Source organism: Schistocerca gregaria, chromosome 6 (assembly GCF_023897955.1).
Source record: "Schistocerca gregaria isolate iqSchGreg1 chromosome 6, iqSchGreg1.2, whole genome shotgun sequence".
NCBI classification, from domain to species: Eukaryota; Metazoa; Arthropoda; class Insecta; order Orthoptera; family Acrididae; genus Schistocerca; species Schistocerca gregaria.
Window position 1 is genome coordinate 213,846,070 of NC_064925.1, and position 24,046 is coordinate 213,870,115.

The 24,046-nt window shown below is 40.6% G+C and overlaps 1 protein-coding gene across 6 annotated transcripts in view; it reads right to left on the reverse strand.

The window, feature by feature from the left end:
- Window positions 1–574: 574 nt before the first annotated feature.
- The window catches only part of LOC126278481 (transmembrane protein 26), a 113,651-nt gene continuing 90,179 nt past the window's right edge, over window positions 575–24,046 (reverse strand). For 4 of the 6 annotated variants that reach the window (XM_049978636.1, XM_049978633.1, XM_049978637.1 and 1 more), the window contains 2 exons: window positions 11,518–11,585; window positions 575–2,807 (listed from right to left, as the gene is read on the reverse strand). In XM_049978636.1, the coding sequence (XP_049834593.1) occupies window positions 2,699–2,807; window positions 11,518–11,585 (177 nt within the window). In that variant the 3' untranslated portion in view covers window positions 575–2,698. The remainder of the gene's footprint in view (window positions 2,808–11,517; window positions 11,586–24,046) is intronic. The other 2 variants (XM_049978635.1, XM_049978638.1) reach the window with 1 other exon arrangement.

The following is a 24,046-nucleotide window of genomic DNA, read 5'->3' on the forward strand; positions in this document are numbered from 1 at the left end:
ACTGTCCATGTGTACATACTGTCCATGTGTACATACTGTCCATGTGTACATACTGTCCATGTGTACATACTGTCCATGTGTACATACTGTCCATGTGTACATACTGTCCATGTGTACATACTGTCCATGTGTACATACTGTCCATGTGTACGAAATATACAGCAGAGGCTTCCTCATTTTTAATGTTGACATTAATTATCATACATTAATCTCATTAATTAAAATGATACTTGGGGCACCCACCACAAAATGTAACTGGATTGATACCAACATTTCCTTCAATGAACATAAATTTTACCCACTACAGCTTCATGGTTGCCGAGACAAACAGAACTGGCAGGCGGATACTGTTGGGACTTTTGTGCTACAGTGCAAGCCGTTCATTTGCCAGGCAATGATTGGGCTGCTGGTGCGTGCTGGAGTCGGCTGACAGTGTCTCTTGCTGGCGTGAATACTGTGGGCAGTGTGTATCTTTCTGCAGTGCCCAGAGGTTGGTGTCCGGTTTTGGCAGCTGGCGACACTCAGAAGCCAGGGCTCAGAGTCATCATTAGTGTCCCTAGTCTGGCGTCCACTTTCGAGTCACGCAGTCAAATATATCCTTTGCCATTTGGAAGTGGAGTATGTCTACTGGCACACCTCTCGCCTATTGTTCTGCAAAGACTTCTCCCTTGACATGACCAAGCATCCAACTGCCTAGCTAATGTACTGCTCCTGCCCAATCAAATTATAACAACTTCATAACAGTTGCCTACCGTCCACAATTTGCATGGCAGAAACACAGTTCACAACGACCAACGAAAACGAAAGTTAGCTTTAGAAGCCCTTTCTTCACTTGACATCCCACGTCATGTGGACGTGTTCATGTCCTCTTCCTTCGAAATGAGCCTTTAAATCTGAAAACGTCTGCTTTCATCGCATTCTGACAATACGCTCTCCACTGCAGAGTGAAAATCTCATTCTGGAAACATCCCCCAGGCTGTGGCTAAGCCATGTCTCCGCAATATCCTTTCTTTCAGGAGTGCTAGTTCTGCAAGGTTCGCAGGAGAGCTTCTGTAAAGTTTGGAAGGTAGGAGACGAGCTACTGGCAGAAGTAAAGCTGTGAGTACCGGGCCTGAGTCGTGCTTCGGTAGCTCAGATGGTAGAGCACTTGCCCGAGAAAGGCAAAGGTCCCGAGTTCGAGTCTCTGTCGGTCACACAGTTTTCATCTGCCAGGAAGTTTCATATCAGCGCACATTCCGCTGCAGAGTGAAAATCTCATTCTGGAAATATCGATAACTGTCGGCGACTGGTCCCTTATCTGTTTCGTCTTACAGTGGAGGCTGGGGAAGCGCCTCTGCCTTTCTTGGCTCCAGACTGTGTAAGTGTTCGGCAGCTTCAGTGCTAGGTGGCTATTGTGTCTGGCTGGCAAGTTGAGCGTCTCCTCTGGCACGTACACTACAACATGTATGCCATTAAACATCTCTAAAAGCAGAAATCGCAGGGTTTAATTTATTTTGAATGGGGAGACCATGAAACCGGACGTCCTCCACCACTAAACATTTGTGTTAGGTAATGTCATACGAAGCACAGAAAATGTGGTGGTACCCAGCAGATGCGTGAGACAGTGTTAATGCTATGTACGACTACGGCATCAAGGCACAGAACAAACCGAGACAAGCATCAATCAAAACTGAATGGAAAAATGTCAGTAACAGCCCACACCACTCGGCACTGACTGTGAAACCACCCTCCTAAAATGTTTTGTCGATTCCTAATAAAAATCGTTTTCGATGAGTCGATATGACATAAGGGATAGTCAACAAAACCTGACTGTTTCCTAAAATGAAAACGACTCTCTTTTCTTTATGAATATTAGTTCTCCAATTTTAAGTGAAAAATGTTGCTTTGAAGGGATAATAGTTCGGACCAGTAACAACGCTGTCTCGGCCCCAGTTCTTTAAAGAAAGAAACTCCCATGTATAAAACAACTTCATACGCCGAGTTGCTTTAGAAATGATAATATTTGGCGCTATGAGTGTAAAACCTTCAACGCTGAAGACACAAAACCCTATTATGCTGCTTTTATTAGATTTGGATTTTTCATTGAGAGACTAGTGAAGCCCCAAAAATGTATAAACTTACGTATCAATTTTCCTGGAAGCCACTAAGTGTTCAAACATTTGATAAATATAGACTGAGTGCAGTGTTTTAAAGTCCCACTTTTAACTATTGTCGATATACGTCACCAAATCTCAAGAAATATTTTGTCTCTTACATGCGTTTATATCAAGTTTTCTTCTTACTTTCGACCACTACTATCTCTTGTAAGAATGTGGGATGCCTTTTTGAAACACCATAACAGCTAACAGCCACCACCACATGTAAATGGAAATTGCTGTAAGTATACATAAAAGCAGCTGCCAGTGATTGGAAAATTTTAGTCGCATACACTTTTCTCCACCAGCACCCTAGATTACGTTAAACGATTCCTGCTGAAACGACTTTCAGTATGCTGTTAGCGATCTGCATATTTAACGAGACAAAGAGGGACTACAGCGGTACAGCGGCCAGAGAGTCAGGCTGCCGGCCTGAGTCTGGTGTAGGAGAGCAGTAAGAGTCCGTGCGGAGAGACGGCGGCGTGCACGAGCGCCATGCAGACGGCCAGCACGGCGGCGTAGAGTAGCGCGAGCGCGCACAGCGCCAGCCGGTGCCGCCTGCGTCACGCACGGGCCCCCTCCTCCAGCAGCACCCGCGCCACCTCTGCGTCCGACGCCACCGACTTCACTGCGCCAGCAGCTCCGCGGCGCCGCCCACGGCTGCCGCGACTGCTGCGCAACATCACAGCTTGTGTGCTATCAGCCCTCCTACATCGTCTTCAGCGCGCGCGCTGAACACACACACACACACACACACACACACACACACATTGTAGATACACCAATTGTCCATGTTGTTTGTTATAGTTTTAGGGCACAAAATTGCTACTGTCATTAGCGTCCATTCTGTGGCTTGGAGAAGGGCAAAGAAAACCGAATTGGAAATCAGCAGCAATTAGGGCGTAGGCCCGAAAAGAGCGGAGGCGGATGATAATTCCCGCACCTCTCAGCTCTTGGAATGTTACATACTTCCTCTGCCTTATTTGACCGTAAGTCCTCCAAAACTCTTAATTTTCGCTTCTAATACTGGAACCCCTGTCTCTTCTAAATCGACTATGGTTTCTTCTTCTCACACATCAGTGCCTTAAAGGCACTCTCTTCACCTGTCCTCTCTCTCTTCTGCATTTAACAGTGGAATTGCCGTGGCACTCCATGTTACCACCCTTGCTTTTAATGCCACCGAGGATTGTTTTGACTTTGCTATATGTCGAGTCAGTCTTTCTGACAATGATTTCTTTTTTAATTTCTTCACATCATTCATACAGCCATTTCGTCTTAGCTTCCCTGCACTTGCTACTTATTTCATTCCTCAGCGACTTGTATTTCTGTATTCCTGAATTTCCCTCAACATTTTTGTACTTCTTTCATGGATTACTGAAGTATTTCTTCTGATACCTACGATTTCTTCGTAGCCAGCTTTCTATCTATGTTTTCCTTTCCAACTTCTGTGATTGCCCTTTTTAGAGATGTCCATTCCTCTTCAACTGTACTGTCTACTGAGCTATCCCTTATTGCTGTATCTATAGCCTTAGAGAACTTCAAATATATTTCATCATTCCTTGGCAGATCTGTATCCCACTCCTTCGCTTATTGAGTCTTCTGTACTAATCGTGTTAACTTTAGCATGTTCTTCATCACTACTACATTGTGATCTGAGTCTGAATCTGCTGCTGGGTATGCCTTACAGTCTAATATGTGATTTCGGAATCTCTGTCTGACTGATATAATCTAACTGGAATGTTGCCCTATCACCCGCCTTTTTTAAGTACACCACCTTCTTTTGTGATTCTTCAACAGAGTAGTCGCTATTACTAGCTGAAATTTATTGCAGAACTCAATTGGTCTTTCTCCTCTCTCATTCCTTGTCCTAAGCCCACATTATCCTGTAACCTTTTCTCCTTCCCCTGCAACTGCATTCCTGTCCCCACAACTATTAGATTTTCATCTCCCTTTTCAGTATCGTCATATACTTTCTCTATCTCTTTATTTTTCAGCTTGAACTATTATTGTCGGCGTTGGTTAGCTGTCGATTCTCATGACAACCACCCTATCACTGAACTGTTCACAGTAGCAGACACTCTGCCCCACCTTCCTATTCTTATAATGTTACTTAAAAACCGTCTTGATTGCAATTTCTTTTTTATTCATATGACCGGTTTCGGTTCATTCAGAACCATCTTCAGATCTGTAAAAATAATGATACTAATTTACTATTTCACGGAAGCAAATCTTTTTCATCCTATCTAATCAACATCAAATGTACCAGAGCGTACCTGATATTTCAGTTACAGGAGTAACCCGTCCAAATCCAGCAATTTTCACATGCTACGTCACATAAAATTTGTTTGGCAGAGTGCACGCCATTTATATTAATTATAACACTATTAACGACAGGTGGCGTCTGGTACATTTGTTACATTCCATTTGCACATACTGTATTCAGTAGATCTTTTTTTAATTAAGAATACTTAATTAAAATATGTAGATGTCAAGGTTAAAATCTGTACTTGTCAACATTAATAAAAAAAAACAGTAAAATTATTTTTATAGATCTAAAACACATAGGGCGATTTATATATCTATGGTGATGGTGTGAACTTGTTTTCCTCTACGGTCTACTTGCTTCCGTGAAATAGTAAATTAGTATCATTATTTTTACAGATCTGAAGATGGTTCTGAATGAACCAAAACCGGTCATATGAATAAAAAAATTGCAATCAAGACGGTTTTTAAGTAACATAAAATCACTGATTGCTGTTATCTCATAAGACATGTCTGTTTTTGCAAAATCCTATTCTTGTTACACCATTTTCTGCAGCTGTCGATATTACCCTATACTCATGTGACTTCACTTCACCGACCCCTACCATATCTAGAGTGAGCCTTTGCATTTTCTTTCTCAGGTTTTCTAGTTTCCTTTCGCTGGTTATTCAATCTTTTTCTCATGATCAAGTATCTCTTGGTAGACCACTCCCGGCTTATCCGAATGGGGAAATACACTTTCGTAAAATTTCGAGGTAAATACATTTCTTACGTTAAGTTCCACATGGTTGCATATGACAGTTTGTGGAACGGAAACAACTGTAATGCGAAATATGAAAGCAGTAAAACTACAGCATGTGGTATTAATGTGTATATACTAAATGATGTGTTTTTCAAATTTATGAATACTTTCTTAAAGACTAATTTATTTATGTGGAGGTAGTAAAGGAAATTGTTCCTGTAATTTAATAGAAAGCAAATAAAAGGTGATTCTGTCATATCTTCAGTGAAACATGCCCAGGTAAGAGAAGAAATTTGTTAAAGGTGGTCCTTTCTAAAAACAGATTTGTGTGTTTATTCATTTGACTCCAGAGGAGTTATCTTCCGAAGCATTAAAACTAAAAACACTATGTCAATGTTGGGCAGATGAGAGAAAATGCAAATTTCTGCTGGAGAAACGTATGAGCTGTTGCGCCATGGTTTGACCTTGAGTTATAAGCTGTTCCTGTGTTAATTCATCAGAGCGACATTGTTTGGAGAGGAGCACACGCACACACGATTTAGACTCTCAGTCTCAGTGTTAATAAAAGTGTTACAGTTGAGCACAGTGTGTCAAGTGATGCAGTTGACACTAGTCAATAACTTCAAGAAGGCCACTTTTAGTCCAAGATGAAGCAGCCAACCACTGCCGACAGACTTTAATGTGAATAGCTGCAAGCCTCTGCTTGAATTAAGTTTGTATACAGTCAGCTAGGTACCATTGCATCATCAGGTAACCCACTGGGTGACTACCTTCTGTTGATGGCCACCTCCCTGGCGAGTTTTGGGTTTGAGCCTGGGCCATCTAGCTGCATATTGCTGTCTAACATGCCAGGAGGGTCTATATTATTGTTCTCCATCATCCAGAGTAGACACACACCATTGTCATAAGACATTCTGAAGGCTGCACTTTGATCCTGCTCACTTCAGAGCGTTTTATGCCACCCTTACAGAAGCAGGCAAGGAGCTAACAATACTTTTCATTGTCGGTCACCAACAACCAAGCTGCCTCGCATCAGCACACTCTTGCAGTCCTGAAGCAGCACGCCACAGCCAGCCACATCACACATGTGTCACCTCCATGGTGGGTACCTTCTGATGCTAGTACACAGCTGCAACTATGGCTCACTACCTCAGGGAAGGCGACTGACCATCCATCCAGCTTCGATTCTGCCACTTTAAGTTATGAAGAAAGGAGTTCTCAACCAGATATTTTGTTGATGGGCCATCATTCGATTCAGTCCCACCCCCATTCCCAGATCACCACCACCACCACCACCTTAGGTGGACTGCACCTCATCCTGATATAGCAGCATCCCAGTACACCCACCACTATATGGGTCATGACTTAACCCCTACAAGACTATTCATTCTACTGAAGTTGTCTTAATATAAAATGTGAGGCATGTCTGGGACATAAATATAGTGCAGTAAGAAATTGGCGATTCAATTTCTAAAACCAATATTTTGTAAAGATGGGCAGGTGGACTATCTTTGGGTAGTAATTTTTTTCATACTTACCTCACAGTTATTATTTATGGTGTATGTAAATTTGGTTGTTCTGTGTTCAGTACAAGGAGCTGTTTGATGCAAATCTCCACATTGAGACACTTCTCTCTGTAACTACTGCAACGTACACCCATTTGAACCTGGTTGCTCCGTTCGGCATTTGATCTCCGTCTGCACATGCCTCTATTACCAAACTGACGGTGCATGACGCCTCAGGATGTGTCAGATCAACCATTACCTTCGTTTGGCCAGGTTGAGTAATAAATTTCTTTCTTCCCCAATTCGGTTCAGAGGCTCACCATTAGTTATCCGATCTTACCTCCTAATCTTAGGCATTCTTCTGTAACAACAGATTTCCCTCATGTCGTAACAGGTGTTCAATCACATTGTCCCTCCTTGGCAGTGTTTTCCACATGTTCCTTTTTTCGATGAATCAGCGGAAAGCCGCCTCCTCTTAATTCTCAAAACCTTTCTGTAGTATCACATATCAAACGCTTCTATTTCCTCATCCTCATTTTCCAGTGTTCCCACAATCCATGATCTAGAACTATACAATGCTGTGCACCGAATATACGTTCTCAGGAAATTCTTTCTCAAATTGTGGTATCTGATACTAATAGACTACTCTTGGTCAGGAACGCCCTCTTGGCCTACGCTAGTCTGCTTTTCACGTCGTCCTTGCCTCATTCATCATGTATTATTTCGCCACCAAGGTAGCAGAATTCAATCACTTCATCAACGACATGTTCACCAATTTTGATGTCCACTTCATCGCTATTCTCATTTCTGCTACTTCTCCATTCCTTCGTCTTTCTTTGTTTCATTCTCTATTCCTATTCTGTACCTATTCGGCTGTTCATTCCATCGAGCAAGTCCTGTAACTTTTCTTACTTTTTTCACTTTCACAGAGGGTAGCACAGTCTTCACAGACTACTTGATATTTCATCCTGAATTTTAACCCCAATCCTGTAGCATAATTTTATAGCTTTCATTACTTTATTGTTTTAGCAGTAGGGGCGAAATACTGCATCCCTGAGTTACACCCTTTGGAAGTCGATCACTTCGTTCTTTGTGTTAAATTCTTATTGAACCCTCTTGATTGTTGTACATATTGAATAATAGTAGTCTTTTCCTGTAACTTCTCGGATTTCGACCATCTTACACGATCTTACACTGTAAAAGCATTTTCCAGGTCGAAAAACATGTCAGCCAGTTCATCCATGAAACATCAGACTGATTGTGGGATAGTTCTCCCACTTATCTGTCATTATTCTATTGGGAAATGTGAGGAAGATTTTTTAGGAAGTCTGATGGTATGTCTCCAGAGCCATATATTCTGAAAACCGACCTGAATAGTTGTTTGATTGCCACTTTCCCACCAATTACTGCAGAAACTTTGAACAGAATTTAGCTATGTCATCTGCCTTTTTTGATCGCAAGTCTTCCAACACTATCACTAATATTGGATCCCCTAAGTTTTTCACATTTTTCTCCACTTCCTATTTATGTCACGTTATGAGACAATTGCCACCCATCTCTCCATCGTAGAGGCTTTTTGTGGACTCTTTGCGTGTGTAACAGTAGAATTACTCTTATACTCGTAATGTTGTCGTTTTTGCCTTTAATTTCACCTAAGGTTCCTCTTACTTTCTCATTTATTCACTTTTTTCCTGCAGCCAATACACCTCGGCTCGGCTTTCGCTATCTGTTTCAATCTTAAGCGTATTTGATGTATTATTTTCCTGAACATTTTTGTACTTCTTACTTCCATCAGTTGAGCTATTTCATCTATTACCCGAGGTTTCATCGCACTTACCTTCGTTGAACACAAGTTTGTCTCTGTGATTGCCCTTTTTAGATACGACCATTTCTCTCTGACAGAACTAAGTACTATCGGATCTGTTATTGCAATATCTACGGACTTAGATAACTTCAAACGAACCTCATCATTCCCCAGTACTTCAGTGTCTCACTTCTGTTAACACATTCTTCAGGGCGACGCTCTTAAATATCAGCCTAATCATCATCCTAAATCCTGATCTGTGTATGCTGCTGAATGTGTATTAGGATCCAGTACATGATTTGGGAATCTTTGATCATGATGTAATCCAGCCTCTGCAAGTATACCACCTCTTGCGATTTGTGAGCAACATGCTCACTACTACCAGCTGAAATTTATTGCACAACTCAATTATTCTTTCACCTTTCTCATTCGTACCATCTAGCCCATATCCTCCCATAAGGCTGCCCTCTATTCCTATCAAGTTCGACAATGCTGGTCTATTCCTGTTATGACGAGAGGTGGGAACACTTAGGAACATTGTCGAAGATCACCGTTTTCAAATTCGAAGTGTTATGGTGTAGGGAGGCATAATGTTGCATTGGCTTTCTCACCTCCAGGTCTTAGAACTTCTCAACGTTATTGTGAAACTGTACTCCTTCCCCATGTGCGTCTTGTCAGATTCATTCATCTCAGACTATGGAAGACAATGTGCGACCGCATCGAACTGCGCAGGTGAAAAAGCTCTTTGAACGAACAGATCTTCATAGAATGGTCTGGCCTGCTCGTTCCCCCAGCTTAAATCCATCGAGCACGTTTGGGAAGTGTTGGGGAGCTGTACTACAGCACGTCCACAGGCACCAATGATCATCCAGCCGCTGTTAGCCGTGATGGTGAAGGAATGGAACGCCCTGGCACGAGAACTTCTTACCAACCTTGTAGCCAGAATGGGAGAACGTTGCAGAGCTTGTACTTCTGTCCGTGGTATAACACATCCTATTATGAATCGTGTTCCGCTTTTGTAATGTTCAGGGGACCACAACAACTGCGGTTACTTTATTGTAACTATTTATTGCGTGTGATAAAACTGTCATTTCTGTTCGTCTCATTGCGTATTTCGTTTGGTTGCTTTCCGTACTATACTGTAGCAGTTCTTCCAATTTACGATCCAAGTTCGTTTGAGCTATGTTACTTTCCAGTGATACATCATGTGAAAGCTGCTTTCTTTCTTAAGTTTTGCGCAGCATCGTACTTCCTCCATCTCTTCATCTTCTGCTAGCGTACAGGTAAACCTGAACTATTTTCGTTCACTTGTGGGCTGGGTCATGTTACCGTTTTCTTGGTCATTCTATATTTTTCTCATTGTTACCTCACCCTTGGTAGTACCCCTCTCGGAGATTGTAATGGACTTTTGCCAGTGGAAGGATCACCATGACAGTTATTTAATTACAGGCCATATGACCTGTGGTTGCACTTACATGTCTTTAATGCAGTGGTTGCTCTTACCTTGTGCATCCTCAAGCAGTTGATCCTAGCTGATCGTTCTATTTGTGCGATCTCAAGAGCAAGAGGGTGCACCAAACCTCTGTCCGCTCCATCGCCGTCTTTGACAATCTAGTTGGCAAGCCAAGGCTGACTCCTTACAGCTGAAGTCTTTGGCTGCAACTGCTGTTGATTTTTATTCTAAACTTAATTAGCGGCTGAGACCGAACCAGGATGATTCAATTTCTAGCTATAGACGTTACTCCTAGAGCATACTTAATCTTTTGAACGCTAGAGAACTGCTTTCTGCATTCCATGCTGAATAAGGCTTTGTTATCACTGTACTCTATGCCGAATGCTCCTATCTGCGCTAAGAGGGGACGTTCCAGCCGCTGTGAAATACGTATCATCCAATTTTAAGAGAAATGTTCGGCTAAGGAAATCTGAGTTATGCGCGTCTTACAGTATGGAATCTTTGCTCAATAAAGAAGTGGAGTTCTTTATTGGCCATAATTACTGTGCTGCATCAAATTAAGTAAAGCACTGCACGAAATTACAGAGATTGCAGTGGTAAAAACGCTTTGTGTAAACGCTGAATATGGTCGATTTTAGCTCATACATTACTGTGTGTGGAATACAGAGAGCGGAATTTTATTTAAAATTGAGACGAGAACGATATCTGATTTCGTTCTCCATTTATTGATTTTTATATACGATGGACGATCGAGCGCAGTGGGTCCAATTTCACCTCTGCATCATAGCGATCGTCATATTTCATACGAGGATTTGTGCAAACGATACCATTCAAAGAGGCATGTACGATAAATACTCAAAACGTTTTTAGTCGCCGATATAGGGAAGTAACTCGTCCAAACCAGTGAGAGAGTCGGCGGAGTTGGACGCGTAAACACGTCCAAAGCGCATAAAGAAAAACAAGGCCCGCGTTTAAGCACGACTTCAGCATCGGGGAGGCGGCGCAACATGACGAGGTAACTATTGCAAAGCAGTCACTGGTTAATATCGGCTTGCGTCGCTCCTGACAATGAGCTTGCTGGACTGCTCCTGCCAGCAAGGCACCAATGGAACCCAGGCACTGTGTCTCCACTGCGTTGCTAGCTTCCGCTGTGGAAAGCATTGCTCCTGTCAGGGAGGTATGTAGGATAATCAACGAAGAGGTGCTGAATTAAGTCGGTAAAACTAGAAGAAGGTAACAGTACATAGGATACACACTAAGTCAACAAGGAATAGTCAGATAGAGAGATGGGCAATAATAATTGTAGAAGAAGACCAAGACCTAACGGTAGTAAGCTATTTCAAATCGATGTAGGCTAACTCTGCAGGGATGGAGAGACTTGCAGAGGATAGATCAGCACAGAACACGACGACGACGACGACAAAGCTATTACATATATATACACCCTGCCTCCTTCGTGATGTCAGGATGAAAATGAGAATTACTTGAAGCTGAACTGAAATAATTTTTTTTTTTTAAAGCCACAAGCGAAGATATGTTTAACCATCACACAAAAGCTGTAGACCCATATTCCATACCAAACTACTCAACTTAAGTTCTGTCAGATACGACCTTACCTCTCAGTCATGGTGCTCCTGGACTTCGTTTTGCTTTTGCCTCTCTTCTTGCTTTGTTCCGAATCGACCTGTAAATAAACAGATTTTATTTTTTTGTATTTTAGCGATTTAGCTTATTTATTTTCATGCTCTATCGTTTCCAACCGTTTTGAGAACAGTTAAGTGTACACAGGCTGTAAGCAAACAGTTCATTATCAAAATATTTACAGAGTTACAAAACTAAAAATCACTTTGCAACGTTGTAAGTTGACTCCTCGTATACGCAATCATAATCCAACATGATTGCTACTCAATATAAGTGTACGATCCAACAAGAAATTTGATACATTTCTCGTGTCTTAGGAAAGATCGTGCACCCTTACAATTACTTCCTTAACTGAAATATTGTTATTAGGGAGTAACGCTGACGGAGAAAAATGCAAGTGAACAAAACTGATTTTAGTATGTTATTGTGTCAAATTCACAACTTCAAAATCTCCAAACAAATGAAAGTGACAGGCTGACGTTTCTGAATGGACGGCAGTTGGATAACTGATTCAAAGTAGTATGCCGTGTAAGTATTTATAGGGAGAATTCGTCACAGTGGGTAATGTACCATTTGACAGCAGAGCGTTTTTCTGGGGAGAAAATCCTATGTTCTGCGACAGAGACAGCCAAGAACTCTGCTCTCGAACGCCATCTCACTCGCCAGAGTGCTCACTTCCTCCTTCAACCCACGCTGTCTGAACGGGAGGAGGAGAAATCTGTGAAAGCACAAATGTGACAAGCCGATTTGTTTCATATTTCTCAAGAACATAGCTCACAATCACAGCAAATTTTTAGTATTATTTAATTTACTAGTTGTACATGTCGCTGGGGGCGGTTTGATATTTTGTGATAAATAAAAATTTTTTCAGTCAAGATTCCTAGTTGAAATATTTTTATTTCCTCAATTAATGGTTTCGACAGAGTCTAGCTCTCACCTTAACACTTTGCCGTCTGAACGTCTCCTACAAATTTATTCACTTGGCGCTGGCAGCGCTAATTCGGATTACTTGGCTTGTCGCTCGCCGTTCTGGACATTATCGAGAGATTATAAACTGTTACGTTTTACTAATCTCATCGTTAGTTCTAGTAAGTTCTCAACCCTTTTCCCCCCACTTTCATGAAACTTCGAAGATATATACATACGTAAACAAATACAAAATTTGTTTCATATATTTGTTTATTTGCATTGCCTTTCGTACTTAGTATTTCTCTTTCATATGATATGTAGCAAAACAGTCTCCAAGATGTAACGCAACTCCACAAGACTTGGTCATTAAGTCTTTTTGTTTTGTTTTTTGTTTTTGGAACATACATTGAAGTTTCTTCGTTTTCGTTCATCGTTTCGGAAATACGTAGGCGTGTTAGTTGTTGTTTTATGTGACCGGAAAATTTGTCAACCGGATCATGATGAGACGTACGCGATGTAGTGGCAACCTCCAAGTTTTGCTCCGCGCATTCGTCGTAAATAATCGTATCGTCTCTTTCGTCTGTCATGATGATGAGGGCGCAAGTACATATAAACACAAAAAACTTGTTGACATGTTAACTTATTGTTACCTAAACAAAAAACCAACAGAACGCAAAAGATGCTGAAGTGCTTTCGCCGACCACTGCGCGATACTATACTCAGGACACCACTGTGGTGTCGCCGGCCACTGAGCGATACCATGCACACGACACCACAATGGTGTCGCCGGTCGGCAAAGTTTTAAAGAACTTCTGGAAACAATATTACCACGCATAAATTGCACAACAATAACGACAGCACACCGAGTTTATAAAATAAGAGCGCCACAATGGCTTGTCAAATACTACAATGGCTTGAAATAGAGTAAATAAAAAGAACTACGACCCGGGAGGAAAGGCTCTACTACGGGGCACATTCTTGGTGCTATGAAATTTTTATTTACTCTGTTTTATGTATTTAACAAGCCAATGTGGTGCTCTTATTTTATAAACGGGGCTTTCTCTCGTTGTTGTTTTGCAACTCAAGCACAGTAGTATTGTTTCCAGAAGATCTCAAGACGACAGCTAGTTTCTATCAAAACCAATCACTGAGGAAGAAAATATTGCAAAGCTGGGTCTCGGGTGCAAAGATTCTTATTATTTAATTATTTTCGCACGCTGAAGAAACGATAAAATTTTTATCTGCCACAAACTGTCGGCATGAGGGTAGAGACAGAGTGTCTTCACTCATATTGGCACATAATAGTGACACTTTCAGCTTCATAATTGGAAAATTGTTTCAAAGCACATATTTTTATTGAAAAATTGGTATCACGTTTGCAGCATAATAGTGTAAAAGTGAAACTCTTGCCAAGGAAAACAGTGTAGATGTCCTGCACTGTATGAACGTAGAAGAATTTGTCTTTTAAACTGGAATTAACATTGTGCATCAACAAGTACCATCTGCCAATGCACATGGAAGCTCTCAACTGAAGCAACAAAAGATCGTGGAAAACACCTCAAAAACAGATGTAAGGTTGACGAAGTCCACAAACTTTTAGAAATCTATTCCTGTAATTCTTTCAACGCCACAGTGGACTGTACGTACTTCCCGTTTTCTCTAACGCCATTCAGCTTAGGGAAATGGACGGTGTTTCTAGTCCTTCCCACAACGCGACTTTCTTTTCAAACACATCCACTTTCACCATGAAATCAGGAGTAAGTTGGTTCTCACCTTGCAGTTTCTTACTGGAGACGTCTGCAGTCAACTCCAATTAAAATGCAAGGTTTGCATACCATTCCAGATCCTCCTATTCTCGATCTTGCTTTCCTTTTTTCTTCTGAAGTTCAACAATAATGGGTCTTAAGTCGAAAATTCATTCCAGGTATGTCCTTCAGTTAAACAACATACTTTCCAATAATATATAACGTCTTCAAGCCCTTCGTTTAATTCCATCAATGACTGCTGCAATTTCAGAAAATTTGCTATTAGCTACCACCAATTTCATCACATGTTCCATGCCTGCATATTTGACACACAGTATTTCTTGATGTACAGAACAATGAGTCCGGTAAAAATTGTCTGTCGATCATAATTTTTAGCCCTTTCATAGTCAATTAAATGATTAAATTCTTTCTGTTTAGCGTATTAATGAAATTCAATGACAATCCTGCGGTACCCGTCGATTATGCGATTACATAATGCATACTGTGAGTTCTCATCTGTTCCCTCTGCGATTCCCTTTCATTTTTAAAGAATTGTCAAGATAGATCGCTAAACCGCCACTTTTTGCGCAAACAGCTACTGGACCTATGAACTTCCTTTATACTAAGAACGATGCATAAACCGCTTTTACACCATGAGTCTGCCGAACTGAACAAAGTTGTGACTACCGAAGTAAGCGGCAGCAAACGAAGTGTCACATCACACGGATAAATGAAATGTCGCACTACACCGGGAAGAACCGAGCAGAGCCGAGAAGTACCGAGTGGTATAGAGACAGGTCGAGCCTCACACAGCTTGCCGGCGACACATTGTGCACGCGTGAAGTTTTGCGTATTTGAAGTTTCGCACGCCGTGGTCGACTCTGTTTCTAAGTAGTTCAAGCCAAGAGTGGCATACATCGACAAACAATGTACAAGAAACACAGTTACAATTTTTACGTTACAAACCTATATTCCAGTAATATTGCACATTATTTGTTGATGGATGCGACTCCTGGCTTGAACATCTTAGAATTACTAGATTACATCTCGTAGCCGTCGATAGAACGTGACACCTAAGAGGCGAACAGCTAGCCCATAAAGGCAGATAATATATATTAATCAAGTAGCTATCCGGCCAGTCTGCAATGAATTTAAATGATGTGATAAATGCATTGTTGTTAGGGGGATAGAGTGTTGTTGAATTTGATATACAGATTGTTTCAGGAACAATGGTCAATATTCACGGTCATGACATAAGCGATCACTTTAAGCAGAAATGTCCAGTACGCATGGGCCTTAAGATGCTCATCTTAAGAGCTATGAACAGTTATTTATATTCGCTATTGAGAAACATCTCTCTTCTACTGAACGAGTGCTGGTAGCTCTCGAGGTTTGGCGTTTACAGCCAACGTTTACTACATTTTTTTGTTCCGAATGATCACTCCTGTGATATCCCTGAATGATGAGCATTCCTCCTGAGACACCTTGTGTTGAGATATTAGGAGTTGGTCGAAGCCTATGGTCGTGGCGTGTTTTAAATCCGCAAAATTCTGAACTCGGCGAGAGTTACAGTTGTACAGCACTTTCCGGTAACGTATGTCACAAATACGACACTTCGTCTATTCCGAATTATAGGGAGTAGCTTCTCAGCTTTGTAATGTAATTGTATCGTGGGGTGAGATTAAGATAGAATGATCGCTCCTGGAGTGGAAGAGTACTTTAACTAGTATATTAAAAGTAGTGCTTTCCAGTAGAAGTTGTTTATGGTTCGTTACTTTGTACGGGAACTACTATGCAAAGGCTTTGGGCATCCGTGGGAATGAAGTATTTAAGTTGCTGAGAACGGTGGGCTATGTCACGACTGTATAAAATGGCAAGAACAAATGTGTTGTTAAAGTTTAAAGATACTGACTTTTTGTTGAATTTCAAAATAAGTTGACTGACAGTTATTTTTGACTCACGCGAATAATTCAACATAAAGTAAAAGGAAACCTATTTTACGTTATTGTAATTTCGAGCCAATATGATAAAGTTTTAATGAAAGGAATTTGTTTGCCCTCTACAATCTTGTTGAATCAAAGGAAGTGAAAAAGATAGAAAAAAAGAGCAGTCTGAATACCCATGTTCGTCGTTTTAAATGGAAAACGTTTTATTATTATTTAACGCCATTTACCTATTCTTCGTAAAGCAGCGCGTGATGTTTCTCACTTTCTAGCAGCAAAATCGGGCATAATCAAATATACGACATCAGCTTAAGAAACGCATATTCAGGTGAGTAATATTCAGATTAAATCTATACCACCCACCTCTAGGTGATGTTGACTAAAAAGGAGCAGATGCTTTTTTTTTTAATTTCGTTACGTACCACAGTTTAATTAGACTGTGTAACGTACAGAGAAATAAGGTCAGAGAGGTTCGCTGGTGTGGAATTGCAATAACAAGAGCGCACCGATTTAAAACTTTGCTGCCACGAGACGCGATATTATTGCTGGAGCAAGTAATATATGTGCACTCTCAAAGTAAATGTTTATCGACGATCAAGCAGAGAAATAACCAGCAGTACATATTAAATCTGCTACAGTAATTAGAGCACGTTCATACATGACAGCTGCGTAAAATAACACAGGGGTAATGATGTTTTGTTATGTCAGTCACTTGTGCAGTATCTAGTACCAGTTAATTTGGCGCACTTAGGATCGGCTGAGTGGTAAAATTGTAGGGCCTGACGTCAACTAGACTAGACGCAAAAGAATTTATGCAGGACGTAGGCACGGCACCAAACACAAGCAGTATATAGAAAGAGTACGTTGCCAATTAATCGAAAGAATAAAAAAAGTTTTTAGTCACAGGTCCTAATCTCCTTCAGTATCCTTTCATATTTTTATGGTCTCACTTTAGAACGTCTCTAACCACAGATTTTTCTAAATGGCGTGTAATAAAAGTCATTTCATTTTGCTTTATGTTTTCTAGTGCCTGAGGTTCTTACCACTTTCTTCCTTACTCCTAACCCGTCATTTTTAACTCGAGTGGATTTACACCTTAACTTTAACTAGCTGAGTACCCAGTATTGCCCGTGTGTATATTTATCCCCGTCTTCTATTAGTCCATTCCCTCCTCCCCTCTCCATGTCCATACCCGCCTTTCCCCTTTCTATGTCCATTTCCTCCTCTTCCTGTCTGTATCTTCTTCTCCCTCTCGCTATCTCTGTCCATCTCCTAATCACTAATATCTGTGTCTACCTCCTCATTCCCTCTTGCTGTCCATCCATCTACTCCTCCACTGCCTCCCTTTCTGTCTTCACGTTATCACGCTAACCGCAATGAGAGGTTGGTGGTTCATCCCCACAGCACATTTTTTTTCCAGATCTTAACTATTACGTGTAGCGAATTTTGTTCAAATCGCTCCGGTGTTTTGGATAAGCATTTTACCATTGGCTTTGCCTGCATACACACATGTCAAATACATTTCACTTACGTTTAACTTGTCTCAAGTACTTGTACACGTGTTTCACCTGTATCTCTACCAAATTTCGCCATTCAGTTTCATTTTGGTGCAACTCAATGTTTATGACGACGTATCTGTTGAACTATGTGCTGTACACCGAATGATATATGTGGCTGTTGTCTGTGAAATGTGTTGTGAAGAGTGTTAGCACTAAAGAAGTAATGAACTGAAACGTCATTCTTCATGCAGCAATTTTACTACATTAACAGCGAAAATGTAGTAAGCGATAGATTTTCTTCCTTTCTGCTTTTTGTCCGGGATGTCAGCGATAAATGTTTCTTAAAGATTTGAAATTATATGTAAAGTTTGTTGCAAGTCGCTGAATTCTCTCATTCAAAAACTGGATGAATTATGTGCGGTTATTCGCGCTTGGTGAACAAAACTGCGTTTTCACTCCTACCGCAATTTCTTTGACACGTATATGGTTTTTACCCTTACAGCAATTCTTTCCAGACAGTAAGTGATGTGTGTACCAAGTTTGGTCGTAATCGGCCCAGTGATTTTGGAGATGGTGTGGTATACATATACACATGCACACCCATTGTTATAGTGTATGTTGAGTCTTTTCAACAAGAAAAACTAGTTTGCGTGAGGAATCTGCAGTAGACTTTATAGCTACATTGCGGGTTTCGCCAGATTTGGCGATGTTACTTAAATCCTACGTCTTTACGATGAAAACGCTTCTAGTTCACAAAAAGCGGCCATATTGAGAGCTAAAGTCTTGGAAATCTATATTGATAAACTTTGAAAAACTCAGTTGGAGGTCGCCCATCTGACGGCGAGGAGGGCAACTAAAATTTCCTTTGAATATTTCGTTCAATTATTGACCGAATGAAAAAATTAAAATACTGTCAATCAACTCATTAAGTGATTAAAATCCTAATTTCAAAGGTTTACCACCGTAAGACAACTATTATAGTTAAAAACTGTTTATATCTCTCGTGACAGCCTAACTCAGGGTGTGAAAATTACACAGGCCGTAGTCTTCTAGTACTTGAGAATGAGAGCACTTAGCGATTTCCAACAAACTTTAAACATAAATTCATCCCTTTAGGAAAAGTTCTCTCACAGTCATTCCTCATAAAATGTTGAAAGAAAAAAGTTTGTAGCTTACTACGTTTCCGGTGTACATGCAATACATTTTCAGCGTAAGTCATGACGTATTAATTTATTATTGCCTTACGAGCAATTTTATTCACAGCATATTTTGCTGACAGTATTCATAAATACCGCTGAATGTACCTGCATAATTTTATCACTGTACGAGACACAGTTCAGTTGATATGACATCTTAAACATTGAGAGGCATGAGAACCTAATTTTTGCTTAAAATGGAGCTCAAATTACTCAGGCTATTCAGCCAGTGGTTCATAATGAGTGCACTTCGCAATTTCCAAAGAATTTTAAACTTTCCTTCAAACCTTTTCTAAACATTTTCTCACTCACGTTGCCTTGCCTAATGTGCAACATTTAACATATCAACTTATTTGTAAAGTAATCTGACGTATGATTCTGTATTTTACATGGGAGTTCGACTCTTTAAAAATTCAAGACTGCGGTGTTTATTACTTCTCAAGCAAACTCGGTTGCCTTCTTACTGAAACCCACTTCCCACTGAGCACTCTTTTAATTTCATTTTAAATTCGAGTTAATTTCCCTGGCTTAAGATAAATACCATTCATGAATCTTAATTCTTATTCCGTCTTACTGTTCTTCTGTAATGTTTTCGAATCTCTCTTTCATTCTCTTAATTACATTCTCTAAAGTCAAATTACGGAAAAAGAAAAATCCTGTTGCGTTGTCTTTCTCCATTTATTATACGACTTCTTTTCCAGTTTCATAATGACTATTTCATATTTGCCAGTACCGTAATTAATCCTTGCATATTCAGATCCCAGACTACTCACGCTTATACTTACAACTCCCCAGTATTTTTTAAATGGTGGTACATTGCAAACATTACAGTTACATTTATTTCGCTGATAAATGGAAGGAGAAAATAGCTTTCTGCCTTATGTACAGAGAAAGTATTCTTTATGCGAGGCCCGTTAATTATTCTTCCACAGAGTATTTGGCCGACAACATACAAAATTTTTGCCGTATGCAGTAGATCATTTTACAGCTGAAGTTACCTGAGAAGAATGAAATTAATTTCCCCCTTAAACGTTATTTTTGTGCAGTTTCATAGATTTACTTTCTTAATTATATATGAACAAAAATGTAACTGGGCGTTTATTCAGAATCTTGTATCTCCGAAAGTTCTTCACCTATTCCTTTCTAACTTTGAGACAACGTCGCAGTTGAATATGCACGTGTTTTTATATACCTACTGGAGCGCCAAATATATAAATGTGTACGTAATAATTATAGAGAAATCTATGTAAAAATGTAAACGTTCGTGTGTTCAAAATCTTAAATCCCCCGAAGTTCTTCACCGATAGCTTCATAATTTTAACACAAAACTGTATTCTATTAAGCGTGTGTTTTTATTTGACCTACTCATCTTTTTAATAAAAGTGATATACGGGTGCATGTTTAACAGATAAAGGGGAAAGGTTATTATCAAAAATCTCGAATACTTTGAGCGATTAACTTCACATTTTCACATTATACTTTAATAAACACTCAGCAATATATTTTAATTTCAATAATACATAAATATATATGTAATGTATTAAGAGGAAAATTTTACCAAAAGTCTCAAATTGTACTTCGATTTACTTCAAATTCTTAGTCGTGACTGTCAAACGTTTGAGCACTTTTACGCTACATGATTCTAATATATGTAAATATATATAACACAACAGTGAAATATTGTTAGCATACAGGAAAATTGTATTTATGACTTATCGGCTAATAGTTAGAATACTACTAGGGTATCTGTATTTGCTGTAACAATAAAGGATCGAAGTCAGACAGAAGGGGGGAAAGAGATGGAGAGAACGGTGAGAAGAAATGGACAGAGATATTTGGGAGAAGAAAATGGACAGAAAAAAGGGTAATGAAGTGATGGAGACACACACACACACACACACACACACACACACACACACACACACACAGACAGAGAGAGAGAGAGAGAGAGAGAGAGAGAGAGAGAGAGAGAGAGAGAGGGGGGGGGGGGGGGGTATGGAAGGAGACACTTAGAAGAAGGAAGAGGAGGAGATTAGGACGTCATCAAATTTCCATACATATTGGAAACGTATGCTTTCTGATTTCATTTAGCCAGACTGAGCCACACCGAGGTGTTGCCGGGAACAGCTAGTAAAACTTTCGTTATCTTACATCTAAGCTGATTTTAGTTTCGGTGTTTCTCACATGGAGTCAGTCGAGCGCTAGACGTCTTATTTCTGCCGAACATTTATCTCTCAGTACGCGGCCTTTGTGGCTCCGTTTCTAGAGTCGAGGTGGATTTCACTACTTTCAGATTACGAAAGCAATGATGGGTTGAACTGTTTATTAGTAGTATGAATTCTGTCTCCTTATAAGGAAAAAGAAAATCGTATGGCACTGTTGACAGATATCTCGAGGGGTGAGTTCGCAGATTAGGAAAGCCTTTTCTTCTTCGCTGCCTGAGTATTATAATTAAGTGTATTTCCTGAGGACAGGTAATTGGTGTGTGTTGTCGGACATTTGTGCTGTACGATGATAAAGGGAGGGAGAGGATGAAACCCAGTGCTGGCACATAGCCTACTCTTCACAAGCAGCAAGCAAAGAAAATGCTGGACTTAATGCCCCATCCGAAGACCGGATCACATTCAACGGTGTCACGTGCCTCATTTCATGATACGCAGCGCAGACGTCTGCAATTTAATCAGAGCCAGTGGCTCAGAGTCCGGTGATCGGGAACATTCCTCCGTGCCATTCAAATATTGATGGTGAAAATTTCTCCCACCACCAGAATACTAACTCTGTATGTCCATCTTTTTACACATGGTTGCGGGACTCGGCTGTTCGATACCGGATGTCAAATACCTTCCAGCCGTCTAGTTTTCAAACTTATTTTATTTGGCTACCAGTTTACTGCGCCATCTTCAGGGCCCTGACCAATGTGTAGGAAGATGTGCCGACTGTTTGGCAGATGATTGTTATAGCAAGCAGAAATCCACTAATACCAGTATTGCTGGGCCTTGTTTTGATCAGAACCGAGGTAGACTCTTCCTACACGTCGGTCAGGGCCCTGAAGATGGCGTAGTAAAGCGATGAAACTCGTCGCCAAATAAAATAAGTTTGAGAACTAGACGGCTGAAAGGTATTTAGTTTGCCATGAAGAATACTACCTGGCCCATCTGCGAGTCGAGCGCCACCACACAGGCTACTGCTACTGCTACGGCTGCGGAAACAGATCCTCCTTGTACATCACACTAAAAAACCTAAATGTAGTCTTTTTCGTAGTCTCTGATGAATAGAAGCATGTGGTCCATACGTCGAATGGAGCTGTAGAGAGGTGTTTCAACTGGTACATGTAATGAAATTTTAATAATAATAATAATATTATAAACAAAAAAAGAACATGAACCAGTTGCAGTAACGTTTGTTGCCTTCCGAAGGGGAGAAGCACACTTAACGGGCATTCGAAGAACGTCGTTGAACGAGTTGATGAAATGAAGAAACTTTCATGCAAAACAGCACCATGGGAAATGAGTTTTTGCTCTTTAGGTACAGCACTGAGGCAGAACTTCAGTAATTATAGAGCATGAAACAGTACTGACAGACGTCAAAACGATGTTCACTTTTTTAGGTCAGCTGCAAACATTTTGCTTTGTTATTTAGCCCAAAATGAGATGACTTCCTCTCCTCATCCTTCCTATTCACTACATCTCACTCTCTGTGTCCTGTTTTTCTTTCCAGTACTACAATCAGTGCTGAAAGAACGTCGTATAGGCAGCACTGGTGATGAATACTCGAAAAGAAGGTTTCCAGGACTACAAGGAAACGTGAAAACGCAGCTGGGAGAAGTGTTTGAATGAAGGAGGCGACTACTTTAAGTTTAACAAAAATATTTTAAAAACAAAATTATGTCATTTGTTCAGTTTTCGTTCAACTCTGGTTCACAGTTGTCAATTTCTTAAATAACTTCACGCCACCTTCTACTCTCGATGTTTATTCTTACATTATTGCACAGTTTCGGTTTAAGATCTTAGTCAGGTATCATTCGTAGGTGATACTGTAATCAAAATTCTGTGAGGGGATTAATTCTAAACTGAATACTCCGAAGAAAGAACAAATGAGAGCAAAGAGGCATCTAGCATTGCATCTTCTACAATTTCAGACCACAAGCTGACAGTCTCTTTGCCGTAATCTGATTACAAGGTAGGATATGGAATTTCATCACTTCAGTTATGCGGCACATGAAAACACAGTAAGGGTTGCACGAGGCGTCATTCGGCAAAAACAAATAGGCCGTTCGGTACTTCAGTTCTGCATTCGATAATTCACTGACAGGACTAAAAATTGATTAAGAATCATTTGTCTCAGTAGTTTTCCTGCTGTGTGTATAACAGATGTGATTACTGACCCTCCAGTGCTCTGTACGTTGGATTCCTAAGAACATACATTTCGCGGAAAATTTGACAAGTGCTTTTTGATCTATGTTTTCCCCGTGATTCACCATCATCTGAAATTCAACTATGCGAATAATTCTATTTTGAATACCTTTGTTTTTGTTAATATTCCATCGAAGGAGGTAAGTATCTTTCAAGAAACGTAGAACATGTTGCGAAGCTTTCCCACTACACATTCGTTCGGCTACCTCAACATTACACCCCGTTGCTCTAGAGATAAAATGCATCAATGATTCTTTCTGTAATGAGTAACGCTACTTCTTCGAGAACCACACCTGAACTACACTGTCCAGTCACATTTATGTGGCCACCTGTCAAAAGCTTGAATAACACCTTTCGCAGCGTAGGCCACCGCGAGATGTGCAGGATGAGAGTGAATGAGGTTCTGGAAGGTGTGGATAGGGATATGGAGCCAAGTTAATTCCACTGCCTTGGCCAGCTGCGCTAGGTTTCGCGGTTGAGGACCAACGACGCGAAGAGCCCGATTGACGTGGTTCCATATTTCTCGGCCAGATTTAAACTGGGAAAGTATGGTGGCCAGGATTATACGGTAAACTGATCCTCGTGCTCTTCAACCTTCACACGTACACTGTGAGCTGTGTGACAAGTTTCGGTGTCTGCTGGTAGATGCCACCCTGTGGACAAAAAACGAACTGCTGTAGCTATACTGATCCACAGTACCTTCCAGAATTATCAGATCATCTAGGAAACTCCATGAAAACATTCCCCAGACCATAGCACTCCCTCTTCCTGCCTGGACCCTTCCGACGATTGTTCACCTG